This window comes from Schistocerca piceifrons, chromosome X (assembly GCF_021461385.2).
Source record: "Schistocerca piceifrons isolate TAMUIC-IGC-003096 chromosome X, iqSchPice1.1, whole genome shotgun sequence".
Classification (NCBI taxonomy): domain Eukaryota; kingdom Metazoa; phylum Arthropoda; class Insecta; order Orthoptera; family Acrididae; genus Schistocerca; species Schistocerca piceifrons.
Genome location: NC_060149.1, coordinates 517,276,003 through 517,292,008, shown reverse-complemented (window position 1 = coordinate 517,292,008; position 16,006 = coordinate 517,276,003). Strand labels below are relative to the sequence as shown.

The window sequence follows — 16,006 nt, the reverse complement described above, 5'->3', positions numbered from 1 at the left end:
CGTCCATGATTATTCCTGTGCCAACTGGAATGCCTACCGGGATACCCTCTCCACCCAGGTCGATAGCCACCCCTTCACCTACCACCACCCCGATGATGTCACCCATGCTGACTCCTTTCTCCAGCAGACCTTGTCTGAGCCCGTGGAGGCCCACGTCCCTACTGTCGCCATCCACCCCCACTGTCCTACCTTACCCCCTCAGGCCGTCCTCCTCCTCCGCGAATCCCGCCATCTCTACCGTGCCTTCCTCCGCACACGTTACCCGGACACACTACGACGCCACTGGCAACTCCAGCAACACATTCGTAATTTGCTCGCGGCTAAGAAACGCCGGGACTGGCGACAGACATGCACCCGTTTAACTGCTACCCTACCTATCAACTCGTCCAAGTTCTGGTCAGCCTTCCGTCGCCTTACCGGAACTAAACCCTCCCCCTACTATCCTCTTCGCCATGATGATCACCCTTTCCCTGACACCCTTAGTAAGGCCAATCACTTTGCCTCCTACCTTTCCGATGTCTTTTCCATCCCCGATGATCCCCAGTTCGATTACTCCCTCTTCCCGGATATCCTCGATCGAACTGACACCTCTGTCCCTCCCCTCGCTCCTGGTTTCCAGTACTTGGACAACATTGCACACACGGAACTCAATGCCCCTATCACTACACAGGATCTCCTTGCTACACTCCGCACAAAACGCACCACCGCTCCTGGTCACGATCGTGTCACCTACCGTCACCTTCGTGAAGCTCCTATCTCTTTCCTCTCCACCCAGGCCAAGCTCTACAATGTAGTCCTGTCCACCGGTTACTACGCCGACCTGTGGAAAACCTCCCGTGTCCTCATGTTCCTTAAACCTGGCAAACCGCCGTCCGCCGTCTCCTCCTACCGTCCCATCAGCCTTACCTCAGTCTTCAGCAAGGTCCTGGAATCTATCCTCACCCGACGCATCCACCAGCATCTCCGCCAGCACCGCCTCCTTCCCGTTACCCAGTGTGGCTTTCGGCCGTCCTTCTCTTCCGACGACCTTCTCCTTCACCTGACTCATCTCCTCTCCAAACAGCTTAATTCCCGTCGCTCTGCAATCTTCCTCTCCCTGGACCTCGAACGTGTTTATGACCGCGTATGGCATCCCAGTCTCCTCTTCAAGCTCCAAACCTTCGCCCTTCCCATTAACTACATCCGTCTGATTGGCTCCTTTCTCTCCCGCCGTCCTTCCTATGTCACCATCCATAACACAGATTCCTACACCTTTTTCCCCTCCGCCAGTGTGCCCCAAAGCTCCGTCGTCTCCCCCCTTCTGTACCTTTTGTACACTGCGGACATGCCGCCGCCATCACCCCCCCGTCCACCTTCTCCAGTTTGCCGATGACACTGCCTTCCTTGCCCTTGCCCCCAACCTGCAGCGCTCCCAACACCTTCTCCAATCCCATCTTGACCGTTTCACCGCTTGGTGCAACCAGTGGTTGCTCAAGGTCAATCCCTCCAAAACCCAGGCGATCATTGTAGGCAAAACCACCCCTTCCTTCCGCCTCCTTGATTTCTATCTCACCATCTATGGCCGTCCTATCGCCCTCACTCCCACCGTTAAGTACCTTGGCGTCACCCTTGACTGTCGCCTCTCCTGGACTCCCCACCTCCGGACAATCCAAGCCAAGGCACGCTCCCGACTCAGTCTCCTCAAGCTCCTCTCCGGCCGTACGTGGGGTCTGGACCCCTCCACCATCCTCCACACCTATAAATCCCTCATCCGCCCTATCCTTCGTTATGCCCATCCGGCTTGGATCTCTGCCCCCCCTACCTTTTATAAATCCCTCCAAATCCTTGAACGTCATGCTCTCCGCCTCGCCTATCGCATCCGTCTCCCCTCCCCCACGCAGATCCTGTACGATCTCATCCCCTTCCCCCACCTCCTCCTTTTCCTTGAAAGGATACGGATCCTGTACACCTCCCGCAAACTCGATCCTCCTCACCCACTCGTCTTCCCGATCCTCTCCCACCCCCGCCCGCTGCCGCGCCTGTTTCGCACGTCCCACCCGGTCTCCATCTCTCAACCCTCCTTACCCTCTCCCAAGGTGGCTTCCACCAGCTCCCCCTCAATGATGATGTCCTCCTCCCCTCCATCTACCCCTCCTATCAACTTTGACCCTGCCCCCCCACTTCCAGTGTGCTTTTCTTTAGGCACCCTCCCTCCTTTCTCTTCCCTTCCCTTCTCTTCTCTTTCCTTTTCCCCCATCCCCTCCCTCCACCCCTCTTCCCCCGGGCTGCCCCTTCCCCTCCCTCCCTCCCCCTATCTCCCCTGCCCGTGGCATCTCTGCTCCCCCCTCTCGATCTCCCACTCCCCTTACTCCTCCTCCTCTCTTGGCAGGTCCCCGGACTCGCACACGTACAGTGAACATTCGCGCGCCGGAGGTCATCGCCGTTAGTGTCTCGTGTGTGTGCCTTCGTTTGTGTTTAGTGTTTGTTCGCTGAAACGCCGCCACTGTTCACGTGTACCATCGCCATCATCCCTGTTTTGTGCGCCGTGTCAAACAGTGTCAGTGATGTTTTCTCGCCAGGCGTGAATGGCTCCGTGTTTTTTTTTTGTTTTTTGGTGTCTACATTGTTTTGCCCGCCATTTTGATTGTATTCTCTGTGCCCCCTCTATTTATTACTAATTGTACATCTCGAGGCTGAAGAGCGGTGTACTCAGCTGCTGACAGCCCGCCTTGTGTAAGGTGATACAAATCACAATAAAGAAAAAAAAAACAGTACAGTATCCCCCCCAAGTCCTTTCGAATTCCCCTCCTCTGCCTACCCCACCCCCTGTCGCGTCTGCCCAGCGCCCCCCACCCCTCTTATGGGTCCCCATCCTCCATCAGCTCGTTTCCCGGCTCCCCCCCCCTTTTTTATTTTCACATCATCTGTCCAGTTTCCCCCCACCTGCTCTCGGCTGTGGTATGTCACATTTGCCAACTCTTTAGTGCAGTGTTCCAGAGACTGTTCAGTGTTGTTCGTCTTTCTCGTGTTGCGAACAGAAACCATACTGTCGCTGGGTGTGAATTTTATGTCTTTTGCGAACAGAAACCAGACTGTCGCCGTGTTTTTTAATTGTCTGTCTATTGTTTTACCTGTCTGCTTTGTATGTATTTTCTTAGCGTCATCATCCCTCTGTTCTTTGTTTTAAGTTCCACGATTTCTTTTCGCCATGTTACTCCTTAAGTCTCCGATTTTATATCCTGTTTTTATTATTTATTCTCTTCATCTTTCTAACAAAGTTTGTAGGTTGAAGAGCGGCACACTAAGCTGCTGCCAGCCCGCCCCCTTCGGGGGGAATTGAAATTCAATAAAGGAAAAAAATTAAAAAAAAAAACGGTACAAGCCAACATATCTATGGACGAAAGGAGTCATTTACGCAGTTACTGGTACTGTTACTTACGCACAGAATGTATTAACGTAGGACATGTGCAACTTACTGACAAGTATGACAGGTGTCCTTCACTGAAACAAATCAGATTGTTTCGTCTTCGAAGAGTAACCAACGAAAGATCAGAGTGCTCGAAAAAGTATAAATAATGCCTGTATTTTTTGAGTACAGTGACAAAATAAAACTGAAGTAATTATCATCAGAAAAGGGTGCATTCGAAGAATTTTGTAGCACTACAAAGTGCAGTTCGGCGCGTTCACTCGCCTCGTGCAGCACCCATACTCAAGCTTGGCGCGCTCCCTTTGCGCGTGGTGACATCTGGCGGCAGACTCCGGTACTACTAGCAGGCTTCTTCGATCGGCCAAATTTCGCTGCAGTAAACTTGGTGGCCCGAGATATATACGGGTGACGATCATAGCGCTCCGTGAGCATGCCTGAAACGTTCGGTGCTGTTGAGTCTCAGTGAAACACAGTACCTCGGTGGTCTCTCATCCAACAGGACACACTACATTTTTTTGTAAAAGACATGTTTTCCGGACTTACGAATCAAGTGAGTAGCTGGATGGGAGGAACGGCAAAGAAAGATGGTGATCCCCAGAAGAGCGAAGAAGAGAACTTGTCGCCTCATGCTGTGGAGAATGACGTGATAAGCAACACTGAAGCTGAAAATAAGAAAGACAGGTATGACTTTTATGTATTTAGGAGATTATGTTAAGCTATTTTTGTGCTCGATTTAACTAATTCATTCACTATTTATCTCATCATCAAGATGTGAAGTTGTAACATTTGCTGTATATGCTCAGCAGAATTTCCTTATAGTATTGACATTCGAAGGTAATGTGTGTGTCGTGTCGAGCATTTGTTAATACGTCTTCTCGCACACTTATCTTTGAGGTTAAGGGCCGCGTATGACATTCATTCACGTATCATCAGGTGGATCGTGGTGGGGCAACATCGTTTTGTCATTGCGATATTTAGTCTAAATATGTGAAAATGTTTTAACTCTCCTCGGCGTCGTACTTTGCAGTGTAAACACTTTAAACTAAGTTTAGAAATACATAAGTCACAAATGTTTAATTGTTTGTACAAGCATCAAGTACGAAGTTTTAGATATTTGTGGAAGCTTCAAGTTCATGTCAAATGTTATGTCAGTGATTTCTAATCACAGTTGTTTCGCAGTTCTTTATTCGAAAACTTTATTCTGCACTTCTCGCTACTGCTGTCACATCAGTTTTTCTTTTGTAACAATGTGTCGTGTATTCTTTTGATATAGCTGTTTACATCCGGTTGTTACAGGTCCCTTCTAATCAAGTACCGTAGGGTTTGTTAGTTTTGTTGTAATACTGCCTTTCAGATCCGAGTTTAAATAAAGATGTATGTACTTAGTGAGTAAGTAACAAAATACACTTATTGTTAAGTGAATTATAGATGTCACTCATGGAAAAAGTAGCTTGTTATCAGATATTCATGCTTTTTAATATCACTTAAAACGTTTCACATTATAGCAAGTGTAGTTCATGGCACGCACAAATAACAAACTTTCTGCTGTGATATTATATGACAAGTGTTCACAGCAATGTAGTGTGTAAACTGCGTTTATAGCAATGTATCAGAGAGCATATGCAAAGATAGATGTACTGTAGTAAGTAGTATGGCTATTCACAGCACTGTTACAGCATAAATTGCTGAAGGAAATGTACTTTGAATGAGCGTGAAATAAAAGTAGCTTGGCGTTAATAAAGGTTCAGAAAGTCGCTGTTGTATGTAGTACATAAATTTGCACTGCATTTCCAACAAAGTTATTTTTCATTGCGTATTAGTTATTAACATACTGAATGCAGAGTAGAAAATTATTTAACTGTTAGATTATTCTGTCAGAGGGAAAAGTGACTTTGGCTGATGTCACTTGTATGTCCCACTTAGTGATAACACAGGTTGAATATTAATTAAAACGAAGAATCACTATGGTATTTTCTGTCAGCTGGCTTTTCTGATGATGTGACATGTAATTCCGTATTTAGAACTGTCACAGAGTAATGTTAAATAGTAAGCTGAGAAGTGTAAAATAAGCTTGTTGAATTTGAGTACAATTTTCTTTCAGGCTGCCTTGCCTTGCATGGTTTTCGCATTTATGATAAAGTGAAGAATACATAAGTAGGAATACAGATAATTTCTAAAAGTTTAGTCTTTCGAATTCTTTTGTATGTTGCCATTCATGAAATGATCTCACCATATACTTTCATTCGTTTGCTGCTGTTTCAGAAATGTTCGAGAAACTTGTATAAATTTCGCTCCCTTCTTTTGTAGCTAAGTAACTATTGTCGTAAAAGTGCCCTAGAAACAATGTGCAACATATTTTAGTCAAGTAAGTACTGATGTACGGACATTCCTGTGTGTGAAGTTCTCTAAAGCTCAGATCTTGTAAATAATGAGTCAGAACTAGAGGTCTGAGCAGACTACCTCTGAGTTTCAACGCCATAAAGTTTCCTACACATGAATCGCAACAGTGAGTTCTCTCTTTCAGTATTATCCTAAACCTTCCACAACATTTAAAAAAATCACTGAGATTGGCGTCCTTTGCATAATGCCAAATAAAATTACATACCTTTTTCCGTCATGCAAGATGCACATTCTAACGTAAGTTGGAATTAAGCGACTTTAGTCTCGATCAGCTTTTGCAGAATCACATGAGGTGAATCAGTGGCCAGTGATTCGTTATCATTTTTCCTACTGAACGTGTCCTGTGCCATTCATGAGCGCGACGTCGACGAGATGTTAAGTTCTCATCGTCTTCTCCCCCGCCTCCCGCTCCCTCCGCCCGAATTGTATTCTCCTTTCTAATGATCACGTTGTACAAGCTTGAGGACTGGGAGTTGCGTTACGAACAACGAAATTCAATTGATAATGATTCCGCTGCTGAATTCGGTGTCACAATCTTGTCACATACGAGGTGTAATCAAAAAGTAATGTGAATTTTTGTTTTTCTTAAAGAATCTCTATTTATTCATCAACATTGGCCTCCAGAGTAATCCCCGTCAGATATAATACGTACACCAGCGCGCTTTGCGATCTTCGAAGAACTTATGGAACTCACGTTTCGCCGTTTGTTCAGCCCTTCAGCGATTCTGTTTTTCTCATCAGTGATGGCAAAGCGTCGTTTCATGGATATCTTTAGTTTCGGCAATAGAAGGAAGTCGCAGGGGGCCATGTCTGGTGAATACGATGGCCGAGACAATAGAACTTTGTTTTTTTACCAAAAAATCACGAACTAGCATTGAGATGTAAGCGGGACCATTATCGTGATGCAATTTCCACGAATGGTTTTGCCACAATTCTGGTCGTCGTGTTCGGATTGCTTCACGCAAACGGCGCATGGCTTCAAGGTATCTTGTTCACTGCTCGACCATAAGGGAGGAACTGAAGCTTATCCCATTGCAATCGAAGAAAACGGAAGAACCTTCACATGTGGTCGAATTTGTCTACTTTTTATTCGGTTTTGGCTCGGCAGGCAGTTTTCATTAGGACGATTGGGCCATTGTCTCGATGTCATACACTTAAGCCAATGTTTCGTCACCAGTTACAACCTCATTTTTAACTTCTGGTTCGTTGTCGACGTCGGTTTTGGTCGAAATTCAACAATTTTGGAAAAGTTTGCTGCCACACGTGTCGTGCCAAAAACACCCGAAAAAAATTATTTGGCATGATCCAAAGGATATGCCGACATCAGCAGCAACCCCTCTGATAGTGGTTCGGCGATTTTCCAGAACCATTTTCCTTACTTCTTGCAAACTGTCACCAGTATTTCATGTGCTATGGCGGTAGTCGTCTTTAGTGTCTTCTCGACCCCCTCTTTGATACATTTATACCATTCGCAAACTCATATCCTAATCATAGTAGATTCGCCAAAAGCAACAGTCAACATTTGGAATGCGGTGCTGAACTTTCCATTTTTTAAGCAAAATTTAATGCAAGTAATTTGATCTATCGTTTCCGAAAGGAAAAGCTCGTGAAGATGTCGAATATTCCACTTTCCTGACGTAACTACCAGGAATATTTTCTACCGAAGAAATTTCTCAGTAATATATATATAACGGCAAGCAACAGGTAGAAGAGACCTCGACAGCTGAGTTAGGGACGAACAGTCGGTGTATGGTAAAATAATCTTTCGGGAAATAGTAATGCATTGGTATAGACCCGATAGGAGACAAAAATCGCAGCACACCGTATTTAATGCTAGTCTACAAGAATGTTTGAAATTAACACGAAGCACGTATGAAGAGACTTACCAGTTCACTACCGCTTGTCCTTTCTATGGACGTTAGTGAAAAATGGAGCCTTTCCAAACTTAATTAGCGCACGTCTGCTGCTTTGAAAAATCTGGGTTAAAGCACTACATCAAGCCAAACGTAATACCGGCTTTGAACGCAATTATTGTTGAGAAAATATTGCTTGGTTCTTTGTGGTTCGGCAATCAGTTGCTGTCATTGCTTTTATATCGTTTCTCATATGCGGTTGTTATTGACGCCGGGTGGATTGCACACTTACGTAATACATACATAATTCATATTTGTAAGAACGTAGTGAATATTATTATAATCGAAGCTGTGTTATGAATTTCTGTCTTCGGATATATGCCCCATTTTGAGCCCTTCTGACACCTCTCTAAAACACCCAATTCCTTCTTAATCCGTTCTGAATTCTTCAGGGAACTGTTACTTGATCTTTTCGTAATTTGGTCACTGTGTAAAGGCATCAGCGACTGAATGCAAAACCAAAGCAGGTTACTGCTATTTTCCGTATGCGATTCGTTCCTCGAGCAAAATGATGCAGAGTAAACATTTCACACATACATTTCGGATATTTCTGAGTTTTGTTTTATAGTTCGTTGAGTATTTCCAACTTTCATAGTTTCATCACTGCATTCCAAATTGACGAGAATGTATGTAGTCAGAGCTAATTCGTATACCGCTGAGTTAGGTTTCATCTTTCGAAAGTTCTTAACAGCCACACAGGACCTCTACATGAAAGAAACAACTGTACCATTCTATTCTCCAAGCTTAAAAATGTTACTTTTCCCTTTTCTCTCTATTATGCTATGAATTACAAACATGATGATTGTGAATACTTACCAAAGTCTTGTTCCAGACCATGGTTACAACTGAAACATGTGGCTAGTGAACATCGAAATATTTCACGTAATGTATACAATAACTGAGGTTACGAAGACCACTTGTACTCAGTCTCTGCGATACGACAGAACAGCTTTGTCACTAATTTGCACACAAAATATTTAAGACAACACTGAAGACAAAACATTGAAGCTGGGACTTTGGTCGCAATGACTGAAAATAGTTGGATGAAAACTCATTACTTGGCAGAACGCGTCACGTTTCTGCCGAGAGTGGACGCCTGAGCCGAGACACAAATAAGTGAGACTTTGCACTGAATCGATTGTACTGTCACCCCGTCGACTGAATGGTAATTCCCATCACGGTAGATTCATGAATGAAAATTGGCTTTCACGGAGTGACGTCTATGTGACGTAAGTACCAAATTTTCGCCATCTTTTCCGTCCCGACATCCTCTCCCCCCGTGGTATTACTCAATTCAGAACATCGCTCAGAGCTCACAGCGGTCTAACCTTCTCAGAGTTCGGGTGCCATCCATATTCTAGTCATTTTTCGATCAGCTGGAAACTTATCGTGCGGTAGATGACCCTTTTTTTAATATGACATGTAAGTATTAATTTCTTCCACTGTCCAGGTTAGGGCCAACATAATTGTGCCCTCCATCCCTCGCCACCCCCACCTCCCTCTACGTATCCCTTCACCATCCCTTCGCAACTCTCTCTAGCAATGTCGCTACCAGCTATACGTCTTCCGTGTCAAATATGTTGATAGTTGCATTATGAGCGGTGCAGTTTCCTCTATTGCATTTAATTTCAGCACTGTGTAAGGTTGTGCGTGTCACTCGGTTCCCTTAGCGCTTGTTGCAACTGTCAAGTGTTTCTTTGTTGTAACTGTTAAGTGTTTCATATAATGTGTTGCATCTTGGTTTGTGGAATTGGGGGGGGGGGGGGGGAGAGAGAGCTAGTACTATCATTTGCTTAAAGACATAAAGCCAGCATTCACCCTAAAAGGACCCCCCGGAACAGTTGGGTCAGGGGGCAGGGACACAGTCTGCCGTCTGAAACCATTGTAGGAACACAGAACGCATTTTAACATCAAGTAGGCTTGGTAGTTTGCAGTCACGGTTAAACAGACGAACTTTGCAGTCGAGTGTTACCAACTCGCATTCCATAGAAGCATAGCGACATCAAGTTCATTCACATTACTGTCACAGTATTCCTTGCACCAGGGTGGTTAATAGGTGTTGGTGTGTGTGTGTGTGTGTGTGTGTGTGTGTGTGTGTGTGTGTGTGTGTGTGTGTGTGTAGGGGGAGGGGGAGAGAGGGGTCGTGTTCTGCAGTTGTAGTAGACGCCGGAAAGGAAAATCCAGGTACTGTCATTCGTAAGTTCTGATCTTTAGAAGTTAAGAAGAATAAAGCTGTACCCAGACTTCAGTAGTGGTCCTTGATTACAACTGTTCCTCTAAATCATAAAAAAAATGTTGCCTCTCATTTGACACGCAATAAAGTATTTGAGCGTAGCAACTCCCAAAAAGATAGTGTTGTCAGAAAGAGAGGGGCCATTCTCTCGTTTTTGCTTAGGTCAGAAACATTTCTTCATTTCGTGTACCGACAATGAATTGCTTACACAGAGAACGCAGAAGCCTTTCTTATAATGACAGCAGCTGGGCTACGCACTGAAGATCAAAAAGTGGCGGTGAAAATTAAGGGACATCGCCCCCTCTGGCAATTGGACTAGAGCAGTAGTGCTGCTGGTTTAACCCAGGACTGTAAATTAATCTTCATTGATTATTTTGGGGTTGTAATATAAATCAGGTATGTCCGTAGGTATCACTCTCTGCCGTGCCCTAAGATCGCTGGATACAAAAAGAGACGAAGTCTTCCTTAATGTTGTTCTCGAATTATGGAGTGCGGATGGACCAAAATAACTCGTTTTCGGCAGTGCACTTGCGCAGTTGGTGCACTCGCCAATGTCCGTTCGCCGTAACGGGTTTGGCTCACTCGTTAGACAAAAAATTATTTTCAGCCAGTTTCTAATGTACACGTCGCTTTCTTAAAAACAAACACTACTCATTCAAGCGCTACCCTTTTGTGTGTTTGAAGGCAGCTGTCGATATTCTTTCAAACAGCTGCCTCCGCTATAACTCTCGTGCACGAACGTGTTTCGATTATAGCATTATTGTTACCGAAACTGTTGTCACGCACGTCTCATTCTTTGTATCTCTTTTTGTCGCAGCATACATACTGCGTATGGAGTACGTTGCTTTGCACAGCTCTGCAACGCAACACCGTCGTTGGACCGTGTTCTTGGTGGTAGTTTATATGATTTTTGAAATTGTTATTGTATATTATTTTTTACCCGGGGCTTTACTGGCCGTAAATGGCAGTTTGAGTACAAATTTCTCATGCACAGACTATCTTTCTAAAATTTCTATCACAATAATTATCTTTTTGTTTCAAAACTGTATAAAGATGTTAGCACATTTAGCTATACATGTTCCCTCAGGGATCAACTTCAGTAACTCTTCTGCCGTAAGTTCCGTATTTTTTTCAAAGATACAATGACACGTTTAGTCACTGTCAAATTTTAAGACAATTTGCTGTATCAAAGAGACATTGCAGACGATTCGGAAAGACTATGTATGGCTCAAAACGTAGTTCCCACTCACGGATGTCGTAACTATAATAGTATGAAAATGCAGGGAATACTGTTCTGTTTTTTGACATTTTGCTTAAATCTTTAATTCAGGAGAAATTGAAGACACCACCGTTTCGGCACGTGGCCTGCCGTTCACCACTTCTACGCAGGTCGAGCGCATAAATCCGTGTCGCCCAATCGCAGTCCGGCTCCCACGTCACGTTGCGCCCCTCTCGCCCCCCCCCCTGCCAACCCACTCTCCCCACTACCAGCACTTCCCCCACCATTTCCACTTCCAGAAAATCGGCACCCACTTCCTTCCCCTCATATGGCGCTTATTTCGGAGCAAACACACAGTTCCCGCCCGGAGCTTGGACTGCGAACATCGCGTGCGGCGCTCGGGCAAGAGAATGTTTGGCACGTAAGTTAGCATCTCCCACACGAAGACGAGTCCTGTCTCATCGTGTGTGGCCCTCAGTCTTCGTTCTCTTCGCCTTGTCTGTCCAGTAGCTAGAGTGTTACGTTTCGTCACGTTTGTTTGAATTTCTGTTAGTATCCTATACGACTCTTATTCGGATAGCGTCATAACATCCGAAAACGATGATACACTATCATTGTGATAGCTTTGTTGGCGCCTTATAGAATGAGAGAGATGGTGTGAAGATTAAACACAGTAAGTTGTCAGCCTCATTTACGGTCCACGTGTTTTCGCTAAATCACCCCATACTGTTTGAGCAATGTCGCAATTCAGATGACATGTACAATGACATCAATGTAGACAAAATATTCTACCGTAATATAGAAAAGTGCATTTACAAGGGAAAACGAGTGTGACTGACAAACTAATTTGCAACCCCTAGTATCGACGTGCATTTATTTTTATGCTATTGTTGGAAAGTATTGGGAATCATTATATAGCATTATGTAAACCGATTTCTGAAACAATTTTTAGCTCGTGAGCCTTTTACAGAACACTTAAATTTTTTTTAGTTAAGAAGAACGACCACATCTCAGGATGACAGCACAATAGCCCCGAGGGTGGTTGTTTGAACCGTAATTTTAAATGCTTTTTGTTACAATTAGCAGACGCTGAATGAGTCAATTCTCTTTCTATTTTAAAGAAATGCCTCACTTAAGGCGTTTAAGGTGTATTCGACGTAAGAGGTCATTATAATACGTGTACCTAATGAACTGCAAAGCCAGAAGGAAGAGACTGGACGTGGCTGAATTATAGACCCACCAGCATGCGAGGAAATTCCAAATCGGGCAACTCACTCTTCAATTACTACGTAGCAATTAAATTAGAACGACGCATGTCAGCAGCACGTTGCTTACTTATTTCCTTACATTAATGCTTCACATTATACATCATCGTTTATCGTAGTTCTGGTTGTATTGTTTGAGACAGTGTATTCTAAAAGACATTAAATCACACGCGGCGCTCTTCCAGGAGCCGTATTTCAAGCTTTCGCGAGTCCATAAGATAGGTGTGATAGCGTAACAGCACGTCGTAGTTTAATTAATAAACACAGACTGAAACGAGAAGCTGTAGGCAGCTCATTGTAAGTTATTGTACAGAAAGTTCCAGCCTCACACTGTCAGAAATATTTTTGGATGCAATGTTTATTTCATCGCATTTCGCTCACTATACCAAATATAAAGAAAATAATCCAGAATGTGTGTCCTCGATGCCTCCTAAAACTTGCACAACCGACTGAAAATTTGCTCATACTGCAGCATTTACTTATTCGCTGATTGCCAACAATAATGAACAGGAAATTTTTTTTTAATGATTCTCTTCCAGGCGACCCCTTTGGGAAGCAACAAGTGCTACGCAAGCGATTCGTGAGAACGGAAAGTCTTTCCATGATGGCAGTGGAGAGCGTAGATTGCAAGAGATACACATGCAAGAGCTTTTGACAGTAAATCTCCCTGGTTGTGTGAAGCATACATTTTTCTCTGCAGTAGCTGGACGGCAGGACTTATTCATGGTTCACCGAAGAGAATCAGTAGTTTGAAGAGTGCCTTACGGACGTTATGGAAAGCCAAAGCACTCCGAGCCGAAATCGGGCGGAGTCAGCTTTTCTTGGAAAACGGAGATCAGCACAATACGTCCATAAAAAACACTTAGCAAAAGCAGTAATTGAAATTCTTATGATTCGCACTGCTTTTCTTTTCTGCAGCGTACTTCTGCTTATCATGTGTTGTGTGTACGGTATCTTGGATTCTTTTAATGGGGAAGTGACAGCTGATGTAGCAGGCACCTTAGTTCTCTTTAATGTGGCAGTTACAATATTAACAGCCGACTCCTCATTACGTCAACAAACTTTCTTCGTAAACTCAACACCCTTTGTTAACTTAGCTCTACTGTTCCTAACTGATATTTGTTTACTTTAATGTTATTTCCCTCTTGTGGTAGTCCTTAGTTCCGAGTAATCGTCTCTCCATTAATGGGCGATTATTTTTATTCTGCGACCGAGCTAATTCCCTTCAGCTAATTATAGACAGAATGGCTTACGTAAGTATAAACGACAGTGTAGAACCATACCAAAGTTTAGAATTAGAAATGTTCACATCGTAATGCTAATATTTTCAGGAGAAGACAGTGAACAACGATAGTCAATTGGTAAGAGGGAAATTATAAAATGGTTTTATGTAAATCTACAAATTATTCTTTTCAGTGTGAAGTATGTATTCGGTTTTGTAATACGGTGTGAGTCATATCCACCAAATAATCTTTCGTATTATTTGTTGTTGAAGAAATTGTTAAAGTTGCAATGTACAAATTTTATATTGCTAACAGAACAACAAAAAAATTCGTGTTGTTGTTGTCAATAAATCATATCTACGTAATTTTTGTATCACACGTAGTTAAATTCGTTTCTCTTTACACACCTCAGCTCTTGGCACACCGCAGCTCTTGGATAACTAATGCTATGTTTCTTATTGTTTCCATAGACATACTGACAACATTGTTAAATGTGTCACTTTTGTTTTTGTGTTACTACTTTTCCACGACAGTTCTTACACACAACGTAGAAACACATTTTGATGATACTTATGTTTCAGTAATTCGAATGAAAAGTACAACAAAGATATTGGAACCAAAATAATTAATCCAAAGTACACTGTGCGAAGACGGGAGATTATTTTCAAATTCAGAGGCTGCTAACTTCATCGGTGAGTGTCCTGACAAAAAAAAAGTGACTTCAGCCTCACAAGTAGGTGCTAGTTACTTCCAGAACATTGAAGTATGTGACTAATCTTCAGCTAATCACCCACCCGCCACTCAAATACACTGATTCGCAGCAGAATGTTTCGGTAACTTCTAAAGCTAAATATGAAGGATGATTCAGCTAATTTGTGTTCATATCGGGTACTTTCTGAAGTGTTACAAATACCGCAGTTGTTTTCACGCAGATGAATTGTGACAAAGTCCTCACTAACAGACGTCAAATCCCTTCACAGCTTTATTACAAGAATCGGTATCAGCTTCGCTTTTTCAAATGGAACTACAGTAATTTCGGCTGTTAGTTCTTAGTTCCGACGGCGAAGAATGCGACGGTGTTCCACTCTTCAGAATCGGATTACTATCTACAAAAGAGAATGCAAGGAAGCTGAAATAACTTACTGGCAGTCAATGCAACCGCACGAAGTAACACCTGTGAAGTGTACAATAATTAGGAGTCAAATCCTGGCGTAGGATCTATCAAAAATTGGCGTTGAAAACTGTTACGACTACTCAAAATGGAGTCCTGGCACAATTCCTATTTGATTTTGCGTTTCAAGGACGTAGTCAATTTCCTAGCACATATTTATCTAGAATCTGTCGCGCTGCAAATAGTCCCGCGTGACTGGAAGACAGTGCTTAAAACCCCTCTTCACTAAAGGGTAAAAGAATGGATGCACAAAAGTACGGACCAGTATAGCTAACATTCACCTATTGGAGCATTCGAAATCGTATTTTTTGGTAATGAATCGGGTTTCGAGCAGCATGATCATTAGTCGCATCGAGAGTGGTTTTTAGCACATTCTGACGTTACTGAAGGGAAATAAGTTTCTATCGAAGGACCAGCACAGATTCGGGGAAAAAGCAGTTGTATGAGACAGCTTCCCTTATCATGCACGATAACCAGCAAACAGCAGGGGCTAATGAACACGTAGACAGATTAGATTTCCGAAAGGCGTTAGACACTGTGACACACACACACACACACACACACACACACACACACACACACACACACACACACATGATCTAGACACTTCAGAGTTACGGTAAACGTTTTTTATGTAGGTACTACATGATTATTTGTATGTAATCAGCAACTAAAAAAGTTTTTTGTGCCCTATTCAATCTGTGAACGGCTAGTCACACGACACACATCCAGACGACTCACCTAAAGTGTCTGCTGTGATAGGCACTCATACGTCAGCGATGTTGTGGGGAAGAGGTGGTGTGAGAAGACAGAGTCTTTGATATATCCCCACAGGTGAAAATCACACGGTGTCAGGTCCGGACAACGTGAGATGTCTTGCCAGCAATCGAAGATTGCCAACTGATGCACGACCGATCCATCACCGTAAAACTCGGTATCCAAGAACTCGTGAACATCGTTCAGGAATGCAGTGAAGCCCCATCCCGAACTATCACTGACCTCTTGCAGTTGCGGCATGAAGTGCTAAAAATGCCTTTTCCGTTGGTCTGGCAGTCATGTTGCTGGAGATTACTGTAAAATAAAATAAAAAAAACCTTCCTGATTTGGTCTTTCCATACATATGATACTAGCTCGCCCCGTGGTGCTACCTGCAGTTACACAGTTGTTAAAAAAATT

At 43.5% G+C, this 16,006-nt stretch overlaps 1 protein-coding gene across 3 annotated transcripts in view; it reads left to right on the top strand.

Moving 5' to 3' along the window:
- The first annotated feature begins 3,754 nt into the window (after nt 1–3,754).
- LOC124721529 (synapse-associated protein 1) overlaps nt 3,755–16,006 on the top strand; it is a 289,918-nt gene continuing 277,666 nt past the window's right edge. Inside the window, exon 1 of one of the 3 annotated variants that reach the window (XM_047246548.1) lies at nt 3,755–4,087. In XM_047246548.1, coding sequence (XP_047102504.1) covers nt 3,933–4,087 — 155 coding nt within the window. In that variant the 5' untranslated portion in view covers nt 3,755–3,932. Of the gene's footprint in view, nt 4,088–11,465; nt 11,593–16,006 lie in introns of those variants that run through there. The other 2 variants (XM_047246547.1, XM_047246549.1) reach the window with 2 other exon arrangements.